This window comes from Phocoena phocoena, chromosome 17 (genome assembly GCF_963924675.1).
Source record: "Phocoena phocoena chromosome 17, mPhoPho1.1, whole genome shotgun sequence".
In the NCBI taxonomy this organism is placed as follows: Eukaryota; Metazoa; Chordata; class Mammalia; order Artiodactyla; family Phocoenidae; genus Phocoena; species Phocoena phocoena.
Window position 1 is genome coordinate 13,835,881 of NC_089235.1, and position 23,871 is coordinate 13,859,751.

General features: G+C 38.5%; 1 protein-coding gene across 1 annotated transcript in view; it reads left to right on the forward strand.

Moving 5' to 3' along the window:
- Window positions 1-23,871, forward strand: part of PREX2 (phosphatidylinositol-3,4,5-trisphosphate dependent Rac exchange factor 2) — a 284,172-nt gene that overhangs the window by 172,304 nt on the left and 87,997 nt on the right. The window contains exons 26-33 of the mRNA XM_065895649.1: window positions 2,590-2,769; window positions 5,310-5,404; window positions 6,191-6,273; window positions 6,983-7,073; window positions 7,737-7,865; window positions 13,524-13,565; window positions 17,686-17,903; window positions 21,996-22,098. Of these exons, the coding sequence (XP_065751721.1) occupies window positions 2,590-2,769; window positions 5,310-5,404; window positions 6,191-6,273; window positions 6,983-7,073; window positions 7,737-7,865; window positions 13,524-13,565; window positions 17,686-17,903; window positions 21,996-22,098 (941 nt within the window). The remainder of the gene's footprint in view (window positions 1-2,589; window positions 2,770-5,309; window positions 5,405-6,190; window positions 6,274-6,982; window positions 7,074-7,736; window positions 7,866-13,523; window positions 13,566-17,685; window positions 17,904-21,995; window positions 22,099-23,871) is intronic.

Consider the following 23,871-nt stretch of genomic DNA (forward strand, 5'->3'; position numbering starts at 1 on the left):
AGGTACTTAGCAAAGTGACCGGCAAAAGAGCTCAACAAACATTAGCTGTGCTGAAGAGGGTGATGGTGATATTGAAATCTCAGTCAAATAGAAAACGCACAGGTAGATGCAATCCACCACATACAGAAATCTTTATTCATCGGGGCATTTGGCGGAGATTGACCAGAAATGGCAGTCAGCTCAGGATTTTAATTCAGAATCAACAGACCTACACACTGTCAGAGGGAGCTTGACATCGTATGCGAGCAAAGGCTCAGGATTTTAATTCAGAATCAACAGACCTACACACTGTCAGAGGGAGCTTGACATCGTATGCGAGCAAAGGTAAAGGAAAATATTTCTGCGAGCACAAATATTAAGCTTTATGCTCTATTATTACTTTTTTTTAATTTATTTTTTTGCGGTACGCGGGCCTCTCACTGTTGTGGCCTCTCCCGCTGCGGAGCACAGGCTCCGGACGCGCAGGCTCAGCGGCCATGGCTCACGGGCCCAGCCGCTCCGCGGCATGTGGGATCTTCCCGGACCGGGGCACGAACCCGCGTCCCCTGCATCGGCAGGCGGACTCTCAACCACTGTGCCACCAGGGAAGCCCCATTATTACTTTTAAGAATCGAGAGATTTTATGCAAACACGTGGTGTCAAAAACATTGTTTTTCTATCATTTGTTTGTTAGCCTAACACTTGTTCCCACAGGGTCAGTGCAAGCATGACTGCAGCTGTTTAACATGAAAAGCAAATACGTGAACACAATTCGTAGAGCTCTGAAAAAAATGTTTATGCTGAGCCCCCATGACTTCTCATTTAAAAGGTCCATAGAGCACAGAGGACTCCTTGCAGAATGGGAACTCCTGCATCTCTTTCCTCTTTGGTAGTCAGAGTTCATCTGTCTGTGCAGCGTGCAGTGTGGGTAATTGGAGTTAATCTAAAGCTTTAATCTTTTGGGTGGAGGGAGTGAAGAAATACACAGTCTGTCTCAGGAGACGTAAACATATCTTTCCAAATAGAAAAAGTGTGTTTAAAATAATTCATAGCTTTGCAGGGCCCTGAGCAATCTAGCAGAGCTCCCTGATTTTCCCAGGTGTCTAAAACCTATAAACTACCCCAGTATTATTCAGATATCGTCTCACAGTGAGACCTTACCTGATGCCACTATTTGAAGTTGCAGCCCTGGCTTCATTCCCTTTTTAGAAAGTTTTCTCCTTCCCGTTTGTCACCATGGGATACACTATACAGCTTATCTGGTCACCGTTTGTTTCCTCCCAGTAGAATTTAAGCGCCAGGAGGGCACGGACTTCTGTTTGTTTTGTAAACTGCTGCATGCACAGCACCAAGGGCAATGCCTGGTTCCATAAATGTGTTCAATTAATTCATTAGTGAAATGACTTAACAAACATTTACTCTGCACAGCTTTGGGTTTGACATTATGGCATATAAATAAGAGGTAGAAGATCTTTTCATGGTCTTGAAATAAAATAAACATGACATTGCTATGGAAAAATGAGTGTCAAGATATGCGCATATGTGCTGTTGACTAGAACAGCATGTCATCGGTATTTGGTAAATAAAAGAGAAGATGATTGTGGGCTGGAGAAACTATGCCTGGGCCCTTTGTTCAGTTATGGTTTAATTTGTTTTGCAAATTTTATATCACATTGTTTGATAGTAAAGACTGATTCCATTTTTGTGTCATTTTGAGCTAGTTCTATAAGAAACAATTTACAGCCAAACATGCAAGTCTAGCCTGGTGGAATCAGTGCTGCCTAGGGTCTGCATCAAGTTTTTTGCCAATTCAGAGTCTGAAAGTGTGTTTTAGCCTTGAGCCCAGTGGAAGAGCTTTGCGTTTGGGTAGATTCACGATGTTTCACGATGACTGGATTGTGGATGGTATTGGGGTAGCCCCTACTACCGCCTGTCCTCACCTGTGTGTGACTCTGTTTAGCGTCTTAGGGTCAGGACGGGCAGGACTCCTGTTCACATGAGTGTGAGAACAGTTTGTCCACATGGTATTCTCCCTGACAAATAGAGAAAGCCTGGGGGAAACCCAGGGCAGGCGGAGAGGGGCAGTGGGATTTTAACATCTGAAGGTAAGCCAGTGCAGAGGTTTAAGCCCATTTAGTGTTTATTTTAATATTTGGATAGCACTTTAAAGTTTCTCAGGTATTTTCACGTGGTGGTGACAATGGCTGGGAGCGAGGTGATGCCCGTTGAGTACCAGCAATATGTTCTATGCATTTCATTCTCACAGCAGCCCTGTGGGTAGCTATTCTTATTATCCACATTTCATAGATGTCAGAGAGAACCATCCTGGTTTTGCCAGGAGAGCATAGCTAGTCCGTGGCAGAACCTGGATTTGAACACAGCTTTCTCATCAAAATTGTGAGCTGTTTCCATTACTTATTCTGAGAGGAAAAAGTGAACTGTGCATGACAGGCGTTTTATGCAACAGGGTATTAATTTCAGGTGACACCTAGAAGAAGCTCTAGAAATATCTGTAAGCCTATCATATTCAATGAGCAAGGTAGGTATCTGTAGCCGCCAGTGTGAAAATGTGCACTTATTCTTTTTTTTTTTTTGTATATCCCTCTGCAGCCTTCTGTCTTCAATAACATATTCTCCTAAATTAGAACGTAAGGCATCAGAGTCCATAGTCCCGACAGACAGTGACAACGAGAAAGGAGAGAGAAACAGCAAACGCGTCTGTTTTAACGTGGCAGGCGATGAGCAGGAAGATTCAGGTCATGACACCATCAGCAACAGAGACTCTTACAGGTAATTCATTCATTCCTGAAACTCATCTCATCGACCAAGTCAAATGTGATTCTGTATTTTCCACAAAGGTCTTGCAAAAAAAATTTTTTTTTTTTTTTTTTGCGGTACGCGGGCGTCTCACTACTGTGGCCTCTCCCATTGCGGAGCACAGGCTCCGGACGCGCAGGCTCAGCGGCCATGGCTCACGGGCCCAGCCGCTCCACGACATGTGGGATCTTCCCGGACTTGGGCACGAACCTGCATCCCCTGCATTGGCAGGCAGACTCTCAACCACTGCGCCACCAGGGAAGCCCTTGAAAAAATTTTTGACTGTTGTTTTTTATTCCCACAAAATAACTGCTGGCTGTTACCAACCTCAGACAAAGCATAGTGAGACATCACTGTCTTTCAAATTCTTCCCTTTTATAATCTGAGTATTTTGGAAAAAACATTTTTTCTCCAACCGAGTGGACCTAATTTAGGAGATTTGTTATTCTCTTACGGATTGTGTAACACGTATGGCAAATAAACAAGTTGTGCCTATATTAACAGGTTTTTTTTTTTTAATATCTGTTTCTGATTATTGGACTATTGGGTAGTGAATAGGAGTTCTTTCTGTTTTGTTTTTCCTCCTTCCTATGTTCTGTGATTCAAGCTAATTGAACTAGTTTCACGTGCTCACCTCTGTGACCAGCTTTGTGCGTTTCTTCTTCCCTCACATGCCTTCTGTACAATTTTGATAGGACTGCTGTAACAGAGAACCAAGAACCAGGTGGCTTGAACAACAGAAATTTATTTATTATCCTACAGTTCTAGGGCTGGAAGTCTGAAATCCAGGTGTCAGCAGGGTTGGGTTCTTTCTGAGGGCTGTGAAGGAAGGCTCAGTCTCTTGGTTGCAGATGGCTGTCTTCTCCCTCTGTCTCTTCCCATCCTTCTCCTTCCAAGCCTGCCTCAGTGTCCATGTTTCTTCTTCTTATAAGGACACCAGTCATACTGGATTAGGGCCCCCACTAGTGACCTCATTTTAACTTGATTACCTCTGTCAAGGCCCTCTCTCCAAATGAGATCACAGTTTGGAATACTGAGTGTTGGACCTCACCGTATGAATTTAGGGGCGGGGGCGGGGGAGGGAGAGATACAATTCAACCCATAACACCTTCCCTCCAAACTCTGTCGAGTCATCTTCTTACCAGACTCTCAAATGATGGCTCTTCCAATGAACTTCCTTAATTGAAAGTGCTTTTTCTCCTTTGAATCCTTGTGTCACCTGGAACCTCGTTGAGACCTGTGGCAACCTGCCACGTATGCTGAGTGCGCAGCTTCAGAACCTCCCGTTTTATCTACATTAACTGAAGACAAAACCTCTCTTACTCTTATTTATTATACAGTGTTTTACAATGAAAAGATATTTAGTAATTATCTTTAAATCAAAGTTGTTTCATCAGAGATGTTTAGCACAAACTAGTAGCTAACATTAAAAGCATTCTTACCAGCCACGGGGAAGCAGGATGATTTCACGGAATTCCTCCCACAACCCTCTGTGGCAGGTTCGGATATTAACTGCATTTTGCATCTGAGGAAGTTGAGGCCCGCAGGAGTTACATAATTTACCTAGGAAATCAGGTGGCCTGGCTCTCAGTTTATTAACCACTCGACTATTCCAATTTCTATGTGAAAAGGATTTTGATGAATACGTGAGTTAATTATTCCTAGAAATTTAATGATATATAAAACAAATTAACCACTTTTACCATTTCACTTACTTTTAGCTTCTAAGGAGACCAGTATGCTCTTTAATAAGAACCTGTGGTTTCTCTCCAGTGGGAAATTACAGATCTAAAACTACTTTCTTCCCTCAAATTCTAGTTATCAGATAATTAACATTACTCTCAGGTTCTCTCTAGGGTAAAATAGAAATTTTAAATGTACATTTAAAGTTAAATAAGTCCCTTTTACTTATTCTGAGAGAAAAAAATGTTTATGTCTCCTGCACTACTTCTGAAATCTGTCATGTGTCCGTATTCACACACAGACATTTCTAACTTTCTTTCCCTTGATGTTCATCATTATCCAGCACCTAGCAGGTGTGGTGTCCTGTGCTGGGCTCCGGGATGGAGACAAGATGCCATCTTCCCGGGGTGGGGGAGGGGTGGGAGCTCAGAGTGCAATTAATAAGTTATCCTTTAAGTTACTAGAAAGGGTTGAAAGGCAGAGCTCTTGAAACAGGATTTTGTCACTCTTAGCAAATCAACTACAGGCATATACCATCAAATGGATTATAACGAATTTTAAGTTTGGTTTGACTCCTGTAAATAGCTATGCGTTTTAAAATTCAATTATAATTAGATTATATGACAAGAAAAGTTGAAATATGATCGAATTGAAAATACTTTCGTTTAAAGTAAGATAAAATGTGAGTTGAACAAATTTATCTTTCTCATAAATTTCTATAAAGCATATTAACACATATAACCGTGACATAATAAGTTTATCCAGTAAGAAGTGGCAGGGAAACTTTGCCAGATGCACTGCTAAAGTGACACGTACCTCATTCTTCGCAGCGACTGCAACAGCAATAGGAATTCCGTCACCTCCTTCACCAGCATCTGCAGTAGCCAGTGCAGCTCGTATTTTCACAGCGATGAAATGGACTCAGGTGCGTTTGGTGAAGTCACGCGGACGCTTTGATGATGCCGAGCCTAAGGGATTAATTTGCCTGATCCACTTTTACCTTTCATTAGCCGTTCTCGGTGGCCACACACATTGCCTTTCAGTTTTACATGCTTGAGAAAGTCAGCTTCCCAATCCCATTATAAACAGAGTGAATTTTTAAAGAGATGGAAGAAACAAACTCATTTTTATGTTAATAAATGATGTTTCATGATATTTCTGTGTTACTACATGGTACCTGTATGATAGGTACACAAGAAACCAGTTTTCTAGGATACTAGGCATTACTGATTGTGTGAGGAGGTGGGATGGGCTTTGAAGCAGGATTTGAAGGCAGCAGATGCACCTGAGCTAGCCTTACGGGCAGTGGGGAAGGGAGTGATGAGAAAAACACTGCTTGAAATAAATACCTTATAAATGTTTTATTTTGTGTGTGCTAAGAAAAAGACTTTCCATCGAGTTAGGAAAAATCTTAATTTTGAGATGCACAGTTTATTCCAACTATTTGACCATTAGGAAAATGCACCATTTGAAAGAGTCATTAATGTGGGTACCACAGGATTCTTTCTGTGAGACCCTCTGCTTTCATCTCAGTTTTGAAGGAGCAATAATCTGACATCCTAATAGTTACTAAAGCTTTTGGAATTCTTTTTCTGAACATGAGAACTAATGTATGGAATAAGAGCTGATGTTTAATTATTTTTTACTTTATTGACATTAAAATGCTTTGGAATGTTAAACATAAGATGAATGATTTATTTTTAATATCTAGGTGATGAGCTTCCCCTGAATGTTCGCATTTCTCGTGATAAACAGGACAAGATCCACAGTTGCCTTGAGCATCTTTTCAGCCAGGTACAGTTGGGACAGTTGTGGGTATTTTTTCCACAGACTAAACTGTCAGAAATTCGTTTTTAGACATAGTGAAAGGAGTTTGGAGTTAGAACGGAATCTGTTCCTACATCCCCTGTACCTTAATTTCTGTAGTTTACAATGGAAAAGAGATTCCTTCAGCCAGCTAACCCAAAGGATTGTTATGAATGTCAAGTATTTCACAGTCCTTAGAAAATTATAAAGTGTCCTACAAACAGGAGTTATTCTGTTCATTATTTGTTTCTTTGTGGGTTTTCAGATTCCTCCATGACATTTCTTGTTCACCTTCATTCCTAATCTCAAGAAGCACAGGGTTGTCTTGTGCTCATGTTGTATTTTGCATTTTTTAAAAATTTATATCCACAACCAAAATTCATAGTGTAGAAGCTTTTACCACTTTGAAAAGGATTATGATAACTTTTAGATGTTTTTAAAAAATAATTCTAGAACTCTTACTTCTTTTATAAAGAAAATTTATATTTTGTATGAATATTTAGTAGGATAGTAAGAGATGTCATTGTAAATGTTATCAGGTGAATTTATCCTAATATTTTATTTAAAGATAGATTTTGCAAGCAGCGTGGGATTTCAAAAATAATTGTTGCTTTGAGGAAAAAAGTATTTTACAAGGTGGACTCTTGGAAATACTGAGAAGTTATGTAACTCCCAGAAATCTCTGCTGTTATGATAGGTGGATTCCATTACCAATCTCCTGAAAGGCCAAGCTGTTGTGAGGGCCTTTGAGCAAACCAAGTACCTGACACCAGGTCGAGGGTTACAAGGTAAGGTTTACAAAGTAACTGTTAGAGGCAACTGGGAAACAAAAGTGGGAGACAGTATAGTGAAGCAAAAGCATGGCATGAGAACAAAAGTTCTGGGTGCTCATTTCATAATTCATTTAATACTACTTCTATTTGGATAATTGTTGAATATATATATATATATATATATATATATATATATATATATATATATATAAATCAAGGCCTTTTAGAGTTCTTTGAAAGTTTAAAACGTTTAGTGCCTGTAGGGGCCAAACCGAATGAGTTAACTGAAGAAATATAAGCGTTGAGTTGCTTTTGCTGAAACTAGACTTAATGCCTACTTGGTGGTAGGTAGCCCAGTGATGGGGGGAGGGGTTTGGGGAATGGCGGTTGGCAAACAGAACAAGATCTAGAGCTGCCACTTTCTGACATCTAGTTTAGGATGTTGAAATAGAGTTTTTATCTAAATTCGATCCTCTGTTTAAACATTTGTAAAAAGAGAATAATAAGATTTGACTTCATTTTAGATTTAACAGATTTTCTCCTGTGATAGAGCTAAAGAAATTGCTACCATGATAATAGCCTAGGACCACAGGAATGAAAGAAAGAGGATTCTTTGTTTATGGGCTTGTGAACTGGTAAATGGTTGAGACTTAAGAGAGCTTTTCTGTGTTTATTTAGAGTTTCAGCAGGAAATGGAACCAAAGCTGAGTTGTCCAAAAAGGTTAAGGCTTCACATCAAGCAAGATCCTTGGAATCTTCCCAGCAGTGTCCGGAATCTTGCTCAGAACATCAGAAAATTTGTTGAAGGTCAGGATGGAAAGCAAAGAACATACCGTGACATTAGCAATACTCATTTAAAAACCCATCATGCCTTGATTACATTTTGAAGTTTTTCATGTTAGGAGGAAAATAAAAGGACTGAAAAGGGTGAGTGAAGGCGGAGGAGGGAAAGAAGGAATAAGATGACAGAACCTTGTGTCCCAAGGATCTAAATGACGTGGACTGTATCACAGAAAATATTCTCAGGCAATAAAGTAAGGGCTCATTCTTAGGAAGACAAGTGGAACGTGGAGGGATTTTCATATTTCATAACATGAAACAGTATGAGAAAAATTCCTAAAGGGTTCACAAAGCATATGAAGCTATACTTCATGGAAAGTCTACAAAATCAATCGTGAGTCTGTGAGAATCAAAATAATGACATAGGTGGCATCATTAGTTTTTAAGTTTCTCTTTCAGAAGCGTTTGTCTAAGTTGATTGTTATTAACTAGCATAAGTTTGTCTACTCAGCATCCCATAACTGATACAGCCTCTGATTGGAGATATAAAAGACTTCAAGACAACTCTAGTGAGCCTGGTTGCATGTTGTTTAGGGTCAGAGTTATTAAGTAGAAAATTCTGAGTTTCTAAAGTGATTGTGGTGAAAAAGATGAAATGAGAAATTTGTTTAATTTTTTTGTAATGTCTAAATCAGTGGTTTTCTTCCCAGTATTAGACCAGTGGTTGGCAGTGTCTAGAGACATTTTTCCATTGTCACAATGGTGGGCATGCTATTGGCATCTAGTGGGTAGAGGCCAGGGATGCTGCTAAACATTCTACAAGGTACCAGACAGTCCCTCACAACAAAGAATTATTTGGTCCTAAATGTCCACAGGGCTAAGGTTGAGAAACCTGTACAATAAATATCATGGCTGTATTTCCCCGTCATTTGTATGTCATTGGGATGTGGTGAATAGTATTCAGCCGAATTACATCATAACCCACTTTTTTTTAACCCATCACTACCATTTTTTTAGGGTAAATTAGAGAGAGTTGCGTACTTTGCTGATGGAAGACAGCTCTTACACCCTGTAGGGTCTGAGCCTGTGATGTCACTCCTTCGTGCCTCAGTGTGTTCACTTACTAAATGACAGGGATGGTGCAAATGTTCTGTGATTACCCGGTCTTCTGCCTAAAAATATACTCAAGTATAACAGCTTAGATATTGTTTAGAGATCAATAGAGAAGAAATTTGTACAGAAATGGAAAACTCCAAATAAATCACGACAGTTGTACAATGAAATCTTTTATTCTTGACAACTGGATTTCTTGACTGTATCTTTATTTTATAGCTAAATATAATGATTATTTGTGACACATTGTAACATCACGTTCAGTCAGAAGTCTGAATTTAAAACCCCCCAAAATAATGAACAGCAAAAATGACAAACATATTTTTAAAGGCTGTGAGCTTTAAGGAATCTAAGCATATACTTTACTGAGTAAAAGGTATGTTTTCGCTGAGTGGATGCCAGTGTCATAACACTCCTAAAAGTTATAATTTGTGAATCTAAATGCAGTTATCCTCATCATCTCTGACTTTTTCTTTTTACATTATATTTGTTTTTAGAATAAATGCAATATCAATCGAGAACAAAGAAACCCTTAAAACTTTTTCTTTTGTTTTGTTTTTTGAAGAGCTTTATCTTTAAGAAAGTCACTTCTAATGCGGGGCAAAAAACTTATTTTTTAAGAAGTCTTTTTGTTGAGAATTTGACATCTTCATCTCAAGTCCTGCCTTATATACTCAGTACTTCTTTTCACAAGGAGCGGTCATCGCGATGACAACTGTCTACATATACTGATTGATTGATAGATGTTGTATTAGTGTCACTCTTGGTCATGGGAGCCCAGCAGCTGATTGAGCATGGTTGGCTGTGCTGAGTCCTCCAGTCAATAGAGTCAACAGAGGGAGGGCTCTTGGCAGAATTTAAGTTGCATCCCTGGCTGCAAGTCTCAGAGAGATGCAGTTACTCTTTGGGTAAGAGCTGTGATTGTCACCGTGTTAAGTGAGTCTTTAAAAACAATTAATCAGTAGTTCAGCTCAATGGACCATCAAGGGAGGGGACGAGCTACCATTTCCTGGTGATCTGTGTGGTGTCTGGTCCTGTTGTGTGGGGTGGAAGCAGCAGCTCTGGGATCCTTGTTCTGTGGACAGACTCAGAAGTAACCTCACCCGTTCAGCATGAATTCATCCTGTTCAAGTTAAAGTGGTTTTCATTCTATTTCCCAAATTGTCTTTATGGAAGGATTGATTTATTGGAAGGTTAGGTCTGGGCTGGAAGTTTAACATAATGTTACCTTGCCGGAATGTCAGGGTGTATATGTATAGCTGGGATGACCCCATTCTGATGTTCCCGTAGGGGAGGAAGAAAATATCCTTTTTTTCTTTAACTCTCCCAGTAAATTAGTCTGACAAAAAACAAATTAACAAGAGAAAAGCACATAAATTTATTTATTATAATTTTCACATGAACACGGGAGCCTTCATAAGGAAATGAAGACCAGAAGAAAAGGTTAATAAACCTGAGTGTCTTTATACTAGGTTTGAAGAAGAGTAGAAAGTCCTGGAAAAATTTATAGAACAAAAGGGTATGAGCTAAGTGTAGTAACCGGAGTGGGGTGGGGGGGGGTGTTCAGCAAGGCCTGTTCCTCTTGGCATCCCTCCCTCTTTGGAGATAAGGATGCTCCTTTCCTTTGGGTATCGCTCTCCTGAGCAGCTTATGACCTGCTTCCGGGGAAGGGGGAGGTGGTCAGAGAGTCCTTCCTGCCCTCACTGTTTCTCAGATTCCTTCAGCTTAAAATAATTCAATATGCCAAAGTGCCGTATTTGGGGGTAGCATGTTCCGAACCCCATCATTCCTTCATCTCTGATTTCAAAATGTCCTAGCAAGTATATACCAAATATGATATCAAAGTATAATAAGTATGGTCTTTACGTAGGAGGGACTGTTCCGGTGCCGTTCATAAGTTATCACACTGCATGCCATTCACTCAAAGCCTGTAAACTGAGAGCAGAGGAGAGCAGAAGAAATAGTGGACTAAATGGGGGACAGAGTCATTGTGTGGTATCACTAAGATAATCTCCTTAATTCCTCAGCTAAGTTACAGAATCACAGTGTCAGCTAACTGAAGATATTTTTACGTGGTTAGCCCACTGTGGTATTGTGATTTATAATAAAAAATATATATTTGGTCTTCATCCCCTTTTCTGGCACAGAGATCAAAAAACCCTTGAGATTTCCTGTGATGAGAGGATAAAGCTGTCTTTTCTTATGTTAATGAGGTGACTTTTGGAAATCATCAGTGGATGGTGGCTGGTTGCCTGGGGAGCCAACCTTGTGAGTAGAAGGTTGGAATTTTAAGTCCCACCCCTGACCTCCGGGGAGAGGAGAGAGGCTGGAGATTGAGTTCAGTTGCTAATGGCCAATTATTTAATCGACCATGCTTATGTTATGAAGTCACCATAAAAACCCAAAAGGAGAGGACTGGAGAGTTTCTAGGCTGGTGAACTTGCGTTGGTGCCTGGAGCTCGGTGCCCTTTCCCCATGCCTTGCCCTCTTCCATCTGGCTGTTCCTGAGTTACATCCTTTTATAATAAACTGGTAATCTAGTAAGTAAAATGTTTCTCTGAGTTCTGTGAGCTGTTCTAGCAAATTAATCGAACCCAAGGAGGGGATCATTGGAACCTCCTGTGTACAGCCAGTTGGTCAGAAGCACAGATGATAACCTGGACCTGTGATTGGTGTCTGAGGGAGGGTGAGTGGGTGGGGAGACACAGTCCTGTGGGGCTGAGCCCTTATCCTGTGGGATCTACAGGTAGATAGTGTCAGAACTGAATTGAATCGTAGGACACCCAACTGGGGTTGAAGAGTTGCTTGGTGGTGTGGGGAAGAATACACATCTAATTGGATCCACCATCACCTTAAATTCAAATGTCTGTTAGTGACATTTCAACTCTTTGTTGCCTACAAAAGTTATACTCCTTTTAAAAACTCCGATTTCTCTAGCAACCTACTTTTTTTTCATTTTTTTCTCTGCCTTTGTCCTAATATCCTAAAGAGCTTCTTCTTCTTTTTAATTCAAAAGTCTGTTCAGTTTTTCCCTTTTTCTTCATATCTCAGTTACTAAAATAGTTTTCTAGCTAATCCCTTGTCTCTATCTTTTCTGGTTCATATACACCATCACCAGATTCATTCTCCTAAGATATCGTGTTCAGTACCCTGCCTCAGAGCCTTAGGGTTGTTTTCTGTTAGCTAAATCTAAACTCATCAATCTGGTGCTGAAAGCCATTTTTCAATAAGGGCTTTCCAATTGTATCCCAGTCTCAATCTCTTAATGATATAATAAAATCTTTTCTATGCTAGATTGTTGAATGTTTGGCATTTATTCTCTACTCTATTCCCTTGCTAGCACTATTTCCCACTCTTAGGATATGTACTTAGTCCCCTGACAATGAACTTTGAAAATTTTAAAAATTTTGAGACTCTCTTAAAAAAAATTCGATACCATTTTTAGCCATATCCAGGTTACAATAATAATAGTGCTTCACGGGTACACAGCACTTTAACTAATTTTCCAAGGCTTTTAATATATATTCCCATTTATTTTTTATACACAGTCCTATAAAATAGATAAGATAGATGTTATTATCACTTATGAGTGAGCAAGTTGAGACTCAAAAGTAGATTAACAATGTACTGAAGATGACAAAGCTAGTGTATAACAGATGGGTCTCCTGACTCAGTCCAGTGTACTTTTCTGCCTCTGAAATCCATTTGTTCTTGTTTCTCACTTGTAAAACTTAATGCCCTTTCAGGCATTTCCTGCATTTCTTACCTGTTACTTTCGTTGCTCTGATTCTGCTGTGAACCTATTTAGAATAGGGTACAACCTAGCCTTTTTAATTTCCCATAATCTTGGTTACATAAATGAACTCTTTATGTTTTAATATTTTCCTATTGCAAGTAAACTATTTACCAATTGGAAGCAAATGGACACAGAGCTCATTGGGCACATAGCAATCAGTATGATGTTAATACACATCATTTATCAGACATCTGTGATTGACCCTGTGTGGGGATGGGGTGAGAAGAGTATTTGGAAATACTTAGTATTTTTCTGTCTTATAGGGCAGTATCTTGACCTACAGATAGGAAAGCCACAATATATACATATATTTCTAATAATAATACACAGATAATTCACAATATCACGTACACATATTTATTAATATATATTTATATATTATATTACATATATTCTTTATATATTGTATATATAATTTTTAAAATTTAAATTTTAAAAATACTATTTGACAGTTTATTGATCAAGACCAGAATAGCTGTAGGTGTTCAGAGAACACCACGCAAGCTACAACAGCTAATGATGACCTACAATGGTAGCAGGATTTGAATGCTGTTTCATAGGCTCATGTAATTCAGATCTGGAAGAGATTTTAGGGTCTTGAGCAGTGAGTAGAATTTGTATAGGTAGATAGGCAAAAATAGCATGTCAAGTGAATGGGATTTTTATTATCCAATGTATATAATAATGTTGTGCTAATTTTTACTACACAGTTAAAATGTGATGTTAGTTGCAGAAAAAGACTGAACAACTGACTGGTATGTTTTCTTTCTCTGCAGAGGTAAAGTGTAGGATACTCCTGGCTCTTCTTGAATATTCAGGTAATATTTTACATTATTTTTACTATTTGAGATTATTATAGCCCACGACCTTAGGTGTCTTATGATATGAAGGCAGTGTCTTCAACTGTTTACAAAATAGATGGAAATATGATCTCTACCTTTTCTAAAGCCTGGCAGAGATTAAAAAAATACTTAGTATTTTGATAAAAACATAAAACATATGCTCATCTTCAATTAAAGGTTAAAAACATGAAAACATATAAATGTATATTTCTACAAAATATAATTTAAAAGGAGAAAGGGAGGAGGTTTTGGTAAAGTTAATTGTACAGATAGGCTTTTTTGTGAAACTGTGTCTATTGTTATAACAAGGATGTAGGTGGGTTCAGATTTAAGGAGAAACAGACTGTGCTTTTGATAGGAGGACTCTCAATCTGAAATCGTTTTGCAAGGGCATGGACACAGAGAGAGGGGAAGAATTTGTGAGCACTTTTACAATCTGTCACACTTGGAAAATTTAAATTATAAACGCATGAACGAGCCAACTTAACCAAGAGGGCGTTTTGGTTTTTTTTGATGCTTGGTTTTTGCTTTGCTTTTTGACTGAGTAATAATATCAAAAGTATCTTACAAAAAAAAAAAGTATCTTACATCTTTTGGGCTTTAATAATGACAGCGTAGTCGATGGACCTCATTTTTATGGCTTTCACTGAGTTCTCACAACTACTCTGTGAGAATATTATTATTGTTTCCACAGTTTTAAAGGTGAAGAAATCTACATTCAAGCAGATGAATAACTAGCACATGGTAGTCAATCAACACATACTTTGGGACATCTAGAAGATTAGGCATAGAGATGCCTTACTGGGTGAATAAATAAATAGTAGGTGCAGTTTTGAAATTCAAACTTAGTTCTGCCAATTCCAGAAATGGTCCTGGAATGCATTGCTTTATTTATTAATATTCAGATGGCTGTTCTTATTTTGATTTCAATTTCATTTTTCTATTTCTATCATAATTCTCCTTTTTCCTACTTGATTTACTCCTTTTTTCTTTGTTACATTTGAATGATACCAAACATAGCCAGATTACTCCATATTGTTGGCTATAAAATTATGCTTTTCACTTGAAAAGGGTGGACTGGGTCTGCTAAACATTATTCTTAATTGTCTTTTATTCCTGTCTTTCTGTCTCTCTGAGCTCTTCTTTTTGTTTCTTTGTTTTTTTTGCTTTCTTTCCCCTACAATCTCAGAATAATGACAGATTACTTGCATGTCTAGAAACCATCTCATTCTTTTCAGATCAGCAAGCTTACAATGGAATTTGACTTTTTTAAACAGTTGAGACTAAATTAAGTGTTAATGTTTTTAAACATGTCTGTAGAAGATGAATTGAAGTAGGTGCTTAAATACTGAAATGAAACGGAAGCCTTTGATAGGTAAAAATCCATTTGTTTTGAGTGTATTCCTACTACAAGGGAATTTTTACTTGGCGAAAATAAACGAGCTGTCAAAAAAAACAGAACTTGCTTTTCTTCTTTTACTAGAAGCTGGGAGCAGCTGTTGTGATTCTTGCTGTAGTTCTTATTGATAAAAATGAGGAATGAGAATAGCTTTGGTAAAGGATGGACACTTGTGAACAGCTGCATAATTAAAAGGAAAAGACCTGTATGTTTTTGCTGAAAGTTTGCTTATTGGGTTTCTTTCTTTATCACGATGTTCCTTCTCTATTTAGCAATAAAACTAAGCACGCATGTGCCAGGCACCATGCTAGATGCTAGGGAGAAGAATCATGATAATATCACTGTCCGTTTTCACCTTGCTAAGTGCTTTAAATGTTTTTATCTCATTTATCTTCATCACAGATCTAAGAAGTAGGAATAACCCCTATTTTACGAATAGGGATCTGATACCTAGAATTTATAGATTAAAATTGGCAGAATGGGAAGTTGAAAGCAGATTATACGCCTCTCAAGTCCCTGAGCATAAATCACATGATATGCCACTTCCCCTGGTGTTGATGTGCTGACGGTCCCTGGGGGAAAAGAAGCATGTGAACAGACTCTCACAATGCCAGGTCATTAGTCCTTCATTAGGGGGAGACACCCCCAGACCTGCAGGGGCAGAAAGAAATGCACAGACTTCCTGAAGGAGAGAGGACATTCCCCAAAGGGAGATAATATTTTAGTAGTTCAATGAGTTGACTCTTGAAGAATGATTTCAAGTTTGCTGGGTGGTGAGGGGAGGAGGGTGGCCCGCAGCCAGAGGGCCCATGGACCAAGGATCACCTTTTTTTTTTTTTTTTTTTTTTTGCGGTGCACGGGTCTCTCACTGTTGTGGCCTCTCTCATTGCGGAGCACAGGCTCCGGACGCGCAGGCCCAGCGGCCATGGCTCACGGGCCCAGCCGCTGCGCGGCATGTGGGATCTTCCCGGACCGGAGCACAAACCCGCGTCCCCTGCATCGGCGGGTGGACTCTCAACCACTGCGCCACCAGGGAAGCCCAAGGATCACCCTTTTAAGTCAAACTAAATCCAGTCATTTCAGGAAGCCAGAGAATGAGCTCATGCATTTTCATTTCACTTAATTCGTTTGTTAGTTGCTCTACTGGTTCATTATTTTCATTCAGTAAATATTTGTTGAATGTCTACACCCAGTTAGAAATTATGCACAACGGAATAAGTGTTTTGTTTTTTTTCTTAGTTGAGAATTGGACAGAGTTCTTTCCCAGTTTAGCCATTTTATAGTGACCTGTAAAACGCTCTTTTCTGTCTATTAAAACAGGAACATAGTATATAACTACTTAAAGGAAATGTCTAACACATGTTGTTAGTTAAATTAACAGGTTGAACTATATGGAGTTGCCATATTCAATCATGTTGACCTACTAAAACAGCAAGTTCATATAGTTCCACCTAGTCAATGAATATTTTTATTATATAATTAAATATTTTTAATATATTATCCCGTTTCTAACAAAATTTTCAAGAGTAGCTTTTACTAACAGTGAAACTAAGTAACAAGCAGCAATTATGTGTACACATGCTTTGAGGGTCATTAAAAACAGGTGTTCCATGTTCTTGGTAAACAACTTAAAAACTATGCCTTTCTATCAATAAAGCAAGAACTCATTGCTGAGTAAAGGCAGCATGTTTATCTACGTTATACACTAATTATTGACAATGCTTCTTCATTTCAGGAGATTCTGAGCTCTCAAAATATTCAGTGCACTTTTGGGAGTACGATGATATTTACCTGTGCCGTTCCTCTAGTACAAGAGACTTCTCAGTGTACAGAATGTATGGCTTGGTGCTCGTGTTGTTTATGTAGTTTGTGTTACATCCAGCGCCCCAGAGAAGTGAACCTTTCGGGATCAGGTTCTCAGGGGCACAGCTGCTTTCCATTTGAAAAACCTGAGGTCCAGGACTAGCACTTCACAGGGTAAACATACCTTCAAAGTGGGTCAATCAAAAGTCCAGTTAATTGCAGAATAAGAACACTAGTAAAAATCAATTTATGCTAGAACTGCAAATATTTTACCTGTTTCAAAAAATATGTAGGAATTTATGAACTGGACCTGTTTATACCTTATGAAGTTGAATAGGTGACTTCAGGAGATACATTTGCATATTTAAGATATGCAGATTTGCATATTATTACAAGCAATTGGACATGATACTCTTCCACATGTGTGTTTCACATTAATATTTGAATAGGTCTAGTAGGTAATTTTTTTAAATTTAGTACTAATAATATTTTATTTCATTTACCAGCACAAACTGAAAAACTGGACTTTGAGTTTTCTTTAGGAAAGTGTCATGTACTAGTACAAATTGTGTTCCATCATGAAAAATAAAGTAAATAAAATAAAGGCTTATTGTATTGGGTTTTGTAAAACAATTTAGTGATCGCAAAATAAAGTTACAATATCAATTAAGAAAAATGAGCTTAATGTTTCTAACATTTTTGGGTGTTCAGTGTTTTCTAAAAGGCATACTTGCTCAAACGTATGTGCTCATGAATAGAGCTCAAATTCACATTCTTCCCATGGTGTGAGTTTAGGGAAAGGATGAAATAACAGTGAATGCAAATGCTGAATGAATTGGTCTTATTCAACTATGACGTTTTCCAAAACTGCCTTTATGTTCTCCTGGATCACAGACAGTGAGACACAGCTCCGAAGAGACATGGTTTTCTGCCAGAGTCTTGTGGCCACAGTCTGTGCCTTCTCCGAGCAGCTCATGGCCGCCTTAAACCAGATGTTTGACAACAGCAAGGAGAATGAGATGGAGACTTGGGAAGCCAGCAGAAGGTGGCTGGACCAGATAGCGAACGCAGGAGTTCTTTTTCACTTTCAGTCACTTCTGTCACCACACTTGGTAAGGAACCACAATGCCTCCCACTGGCTGTGTCAACTGGAACGTACATTGGGACCTGTTCCCAATAAAACATGGTTCTTCGTTATTGTATCCACAGTCATCCAGCTCCTTTAAAAGGATATGTTTTTCCATGGGCAAATATAGCTTTAATAAGTATGTGGAAATATCTTTCCTGATTTTTATTCTCAATGGCTGCTAAAAGCTGAGAAAGCCTCCATCTGTTACCAATTCCTGTATCCCTAAGCACCGGCCGAGAAAGGTCAGCAGAGGAGAGAGTATCGGCTGCGGTTGCTTATTTGCAGTCCAGAAGGAAGAGTCTGCCATGAGACCCGAGCTCCCCCTGAGGTTGTTGTTCTGGAACGTGCTCTTAGAAGAGCTCTGACAACTTGCATGCCATACTGTCTGACAATCTGGTTAGAATTTGCATGTGTTAAATGATTTTATTTCCTTCCTTTGTGTGCATGTTTTTCCTGTTAAATCTAAGAACATTGCCTTAATTACTGTAAAATATTCCGTGTTTATGCATCAGTTGTCCACAGCGGAGATGAAGAAAGCATCTCGAACTATTTGATAAAACTGTGGTGAACGTAAGAGTTTTTTCACATATACTTCCTGTGGTTCTGATAGTTGTCATGATGTATAAAGGCAAATATGTTCAGCTTATTTAAACTTAAGGTGCGTGTTAAATATAATTTTGATTTGAAACGAGACGCTATTTTGTCTGTTAAAGTACACATAGAAAATGTAGCTACCAAGTAACATGGTTGAGTTTTTAAACGAATGTATATGAGTTTATACATCAAAATAATGTTTTTCTTCAGTGGTATTGAGGACAGGGGGTAATTGCTGTACTGCACGGTCACAAAAAGTTCTGGAATGGTAAGGTAAGAAAGTCCATTCAGCTGAGTGAAATTCAGAGAAACAGGATTAGATTCTTTTGAAAAGACTCTATACACTCCATGCGGGTGATCAGTTTTTTATTTGGTTGCTAATATAACCAAATAAGAAAGATTTAATTAATGAAAACTTTGAAATAAGTCCCTTGAAAAGTGTTTAAAAACAAAATAAATACTAATTAATCATTGCCTATCAAATAAAGATTACGTAAGATAAGATGCACTCTTCCTAATACGTGGTAGGCTTTAAGTATTTGTTGAACAAATTAATGAATGAGGCTTCATTTCTATTCTTTTCTTACTTAAAAACTGCCATTGTCTAGGCAAGTGCTGGTACATTTATTTGAAATCTCAAGGAATGGGGGAAAGTATTTGTAATTCATACATCTGGTAAGTGACATATCCAGACTATATAAAGAATCCTTAAAACTAAAGAATAAAAAGACATCTCGATTAAAAAGCAGGCAAAGGATTTTTTTTTTTTTTTTTTTTTTTGCGGTACACGGGCCTCTCACTGTTGTGGCCTCTCCCGTTGCGGAGCACAGGCTCCGGATAAACAGGCTCAGCGGCCATGGCTCACGGGCCCAGCCGCTCCGTGGCATGTGGGATCTTCCCGGACTGGGAACCCGTGTCCCCTGGATCGGCAGGCGGACTCTCAACCACTGCGCCACCAGGGAAGCCCCAGGCAAAGGATTTGAATGGTCATTTCTCCAGAGAAGATATAACGTGGCCAAAAGCACATGAAAAGACGATTAACATCATTAGCCATTGGGGATGTGTACCTCAAAACTACAGTGAGATACTATGTCACAGTGATGTGGATGGCTACAATCCAAAAGACAGACAGGCACAAGTGTTGGTGAGGATGTAGAGAAATTGTAACCCTCAGACACTGCTGGGGGGAATGGAAAATAGTGCAGCCATTTTGGAAAACATTTTGGCAGTTCCTCAAATTGTTAAATGTGGAATTTCCATATGACCCAGAAATTCTACTCCTAGGTAATATCCAAGAGAAAAGAAAACTTATATTCTAGCAACACTTGTACACAAATGTTCCTGTCAAGATTATTCATAATACCTAAAAAGTGGAAACAACCCAAATGTCCATGAGCTGTCTGATGAGTGGATAAACAAGTTGGGGTATATCCATACAATGAAATATTATTCAGCAGTAAAAAGGAGTGAGGTACTGATACATGCTACAACATGGATGAACCTTGGAAGCATGTTAAGAGAAATAAACCAGTTACAAAAGACCACGTATTATTTGATTACATTATTATGTAATAATAGGCAAACTTTAGAGACTGAAAATAGGCTAGTGGTTGCCTGGGGCTAAGGATTGGAGGAAGGTATATGGAGGATGAATGCTAATGGGTACTGAGTTTCTTTTTTGGGGTGGTGAAAATATTCTAAAATCGGATGATGGTGATAGTTACACAACTCTGCCTATATACTAAAGACCCCTGAGCTGTATACTTAAAATGGGTGAATTTTATGGTATGTGAATTATATCTCAAGAAAGCTGTTTTGTTGTTTTAAATAGGTCTTATGAAACCCTTAAGTTTATTTAAAGAATTGATTAAAAAATTCAAAGGTAGTTTAAAAAAAAGTCAAAGAAACATGTAATCTTTCTGCCTTTGTAACAAGAGCGCTTAGGGCCTCCTAGAACTGTGAAGAGCTCCCTGGGAGCTGCAGGCACTGGCGGTCTGTGTGTTCCTGGGCTCTGAGCGCAGTCCTAGGTCCTTGGGTATGGGTTTAGCCACATCTGCAAGTTACAGTCAGAGCGCAACCTGTTTGGGACATTTCTTCCTGTGTGTATTCCTCTCAATTGGAAGAATGCTGGTTCTTTAGTCCTGTCCCTACAATTCCAGGTTCATGGCATTTTTCTGCTGCTTCAAAGGACTTTAAAAAGTAACAGTCTTATAAACATTTATCCAGCACTTACTGTGTACCATCCATTATATTAAGTACCAAGCTAAGGTACAGAGGTGATGATGCTATTAACCTTTTGGTATCCATGCAGTCCTTCTTTGGGGTCTGAGGCAGCCTTAGTGGGTTTTTTCCCATACACAATGGAAATTCTTTACCATCTCCTTCACCCTCTACTCATGCTGCCCCCCAAATATGGCTATAAGCTTACAGCAACTTTTAAAATGCGGGTAAACCACGTTAAAATTATTGTTAAAAAGGATCATTTGGGCTTCCCTGGTGGCACAGTGGTTGAGAGTCCGCCTGCCGATGCAGGGGACACGGGTTCGTACCCCGGTCCGGGAAGATCCTACATGCCGCAGAGCAGCTGGGCCCGTGAGCCATGGCCGCTGAGCCTGCGCGTCCGGAGCCTGTGCTCCGCAACGGGAGAGGCCACAACAGTGAGAGGCCCGCGTACCGCAAAAAAGAAAAGTTGTGTATGATTAGGTTAAGTATTCTTTCATGAGGAAATTAGTAAAAGACTTTAGATAGTGCACTGAACTGCTAATAGGAAGGCCAGATCCAATAATAGAAAGATGATGTCACTGAGATATGTAGTGAACTTGTTACCATGTCTGGGCCTTACCTGCCTCAGCTGTAAAATATGCTGTAGGAATGAAATGAATGATTAAAACAAATTAAATCTCATATTCACAAGATTCTAGATTAAGGCCCCATAAAGGCAAGTGAAAATGATTCTTGTCCCCAGGCTCTTTGGAAGAAAAATCATTACATACATGCAAATTGCTTTTATCACAGTTTTCACAAATTGCAAATTGAATAATGCACAGGTTATCTTATCGTAAAGTACGATGACCATTATGTACTGGGCTTTTTAAGAAAACAATATTTTTATCTTTCAGCTGTTATATTTGTCAGATTATAGAGATTTAGAGGCAAATAGCATTTTTGTGTGTGTACACATTTGTAACTAATAAACAAAATCAATAGAACTAGAATCTAGCTACAAAACAGACTGAAAAAATCATTTAGACAGCAGAGAAAAGGGAAAATATAAAACTACAAAAGAAACATAACTGAGTATTTGTTAATTTCATTTTAGGCAGTAAATTCTTAGATGTGTTGATAATTTGGTTTGTACTTAAATAAAACACAAGTGAACCTAGTTTTGATCTGGAGTTGTTACGTTGTATTATGTTATATTATATTATGTTTTATCCCAAACAATCCTATCATATCATGTATTGTTTTTATTTCTTTCTAGACAGATGAACAAGCCATGCTAGAAGATACACTGGTTGCACTATTTGATTTGGAAAAGGTTTCTTTTTACTTTAAACCATCAGAAGAGGAACCACTGGTTGCAAGTAAGTAGTTAAATATTTCATATATGTTTTGTAAAATTTCTTTGGCATCAGATGACAACATATGTCATAACTTTGATATGAATATATTTGATATGCAGTTTAAGTTTTATATAAAATATATTTAGGGTAAAATAGTAATAACCAACTGGGAGAGTGATAGAAAGTATATATAAGTTAAATTTACAGCTAATTTTATACTTTTGTTTTTAGCTATTAGTCTGACCTCTAAAACTTTTTCGGAGTGTGTGTGTCAAATATTGTGCTACTCAAGGTTGCCTTTTCTTTCTTTTTTGTTATTGTGGTGAAATATACATACCATAAAATTTACCGTTTAACCCATTTTCAGTGTACAATTCAGTGGTATTAAGTTCATTCAAAATGTTGTGCATGGGGCTTCCCTGGTGGCGCAGTGGTTGAGAGTCCGCCTGCTGATGCAGGGGACGTGGGTTTGTGCCCCGGTCCGGGAGGATCCCACGTGCCGCGGAGCTGCTGGGCCCGTGAGCCATGGCCACTGGGCCTGCACGTCCGGAGCCTGTGCTTTGCAGCGGGAGAGGCCACAACGGTGAGAGGCCCGCGTACCGGAAAAAAAAAAAAAAAAAAAAATGTTGTGCAGCTATTTCCACCATCCGTCTCCAGAACTTTTTCATCTTCCCAAACAGAAACTCCATACTCCTTAAACAATCACTACCCTCCCCCGCTTCTCCAATTCCTGGTAACTTCTCTTCCACTTTCTGGCTCTGAATTTGCTTATGCTACGTACCTCATATAAGTGGGATCACAGAACATTTGTCCTTTCCGCTGCTTTTTTCATGTCAAGACTTCTTTTAATAAAAGAACTGCCCTAACATTTCTGGCTATGTGGATAATCTCTGAGGCCAGCAGAACGTTCACTCAAATATATAATTATTACTTAGCAAAATTGATTGAGTTGGGTTTCCACTCCTTATCTTCAGTTGATCCTGTAGACAGTGTGTTAGCAAGCAATGAAAACAGTGTTTAGAGCCAAGAATATACAGAGACGTTGTAATTGTTTGATCTGACAATAATTGATAAAATGTATAATTTAATTCTGAAGAAGTAGACACATAGGCTACATTTTTGCCAGCTTAAAAATGAAAATTAAAAATTATTTTATCCAAGTGTCAAAAAATTTAGTGTGTACAAATATAATCACATTAACTATCTTGATTCATTTATTCATCCTGTACAATTTCCAAGACGGCACAACCTATCTTGTTCATTGCTGTATATCCAGCACTCAAGAGATGCCTGGAACAAAAAGGCCGATATTTTTTTTCAAGTAAATGAATGAACAAATATCAATTCAGTTTATACAGTGCGTCAGGCCGAAAGGCTTTATGGTTATAAACGTAGAAGGATAAACAAACTTGCTGTGCAGAATGAAGAATAGAATTTCAACAGAACTTGGTTGTATCTAATGTTGCAAAGAAGTTACTTTATGAAATTGAATTGAAAGATTGAAAAGTATCCCTTTCCTTTAGCAACTGGCCATCATTAAACCTAACAAAGGCATTGTTTTAGAAGTATACCTCCAGAGAAATAGCAACACCTAGGGTTTAATCTCTTTATCTTTTAGTTTCTGCAAGTTATGATCATTTATCTACCATTTCAGCATTGTCACAAATAGGTTTAAAATGTGTCTATCGATCCAAGAAATCTTCAGCAGTTTGTTATTTTTCTGTTTCTTGTTTGTTCATAAGTCTGAGGATCCCCTGTGTATTATGGTAGAAGATCTAAACAGATATTTCAGGT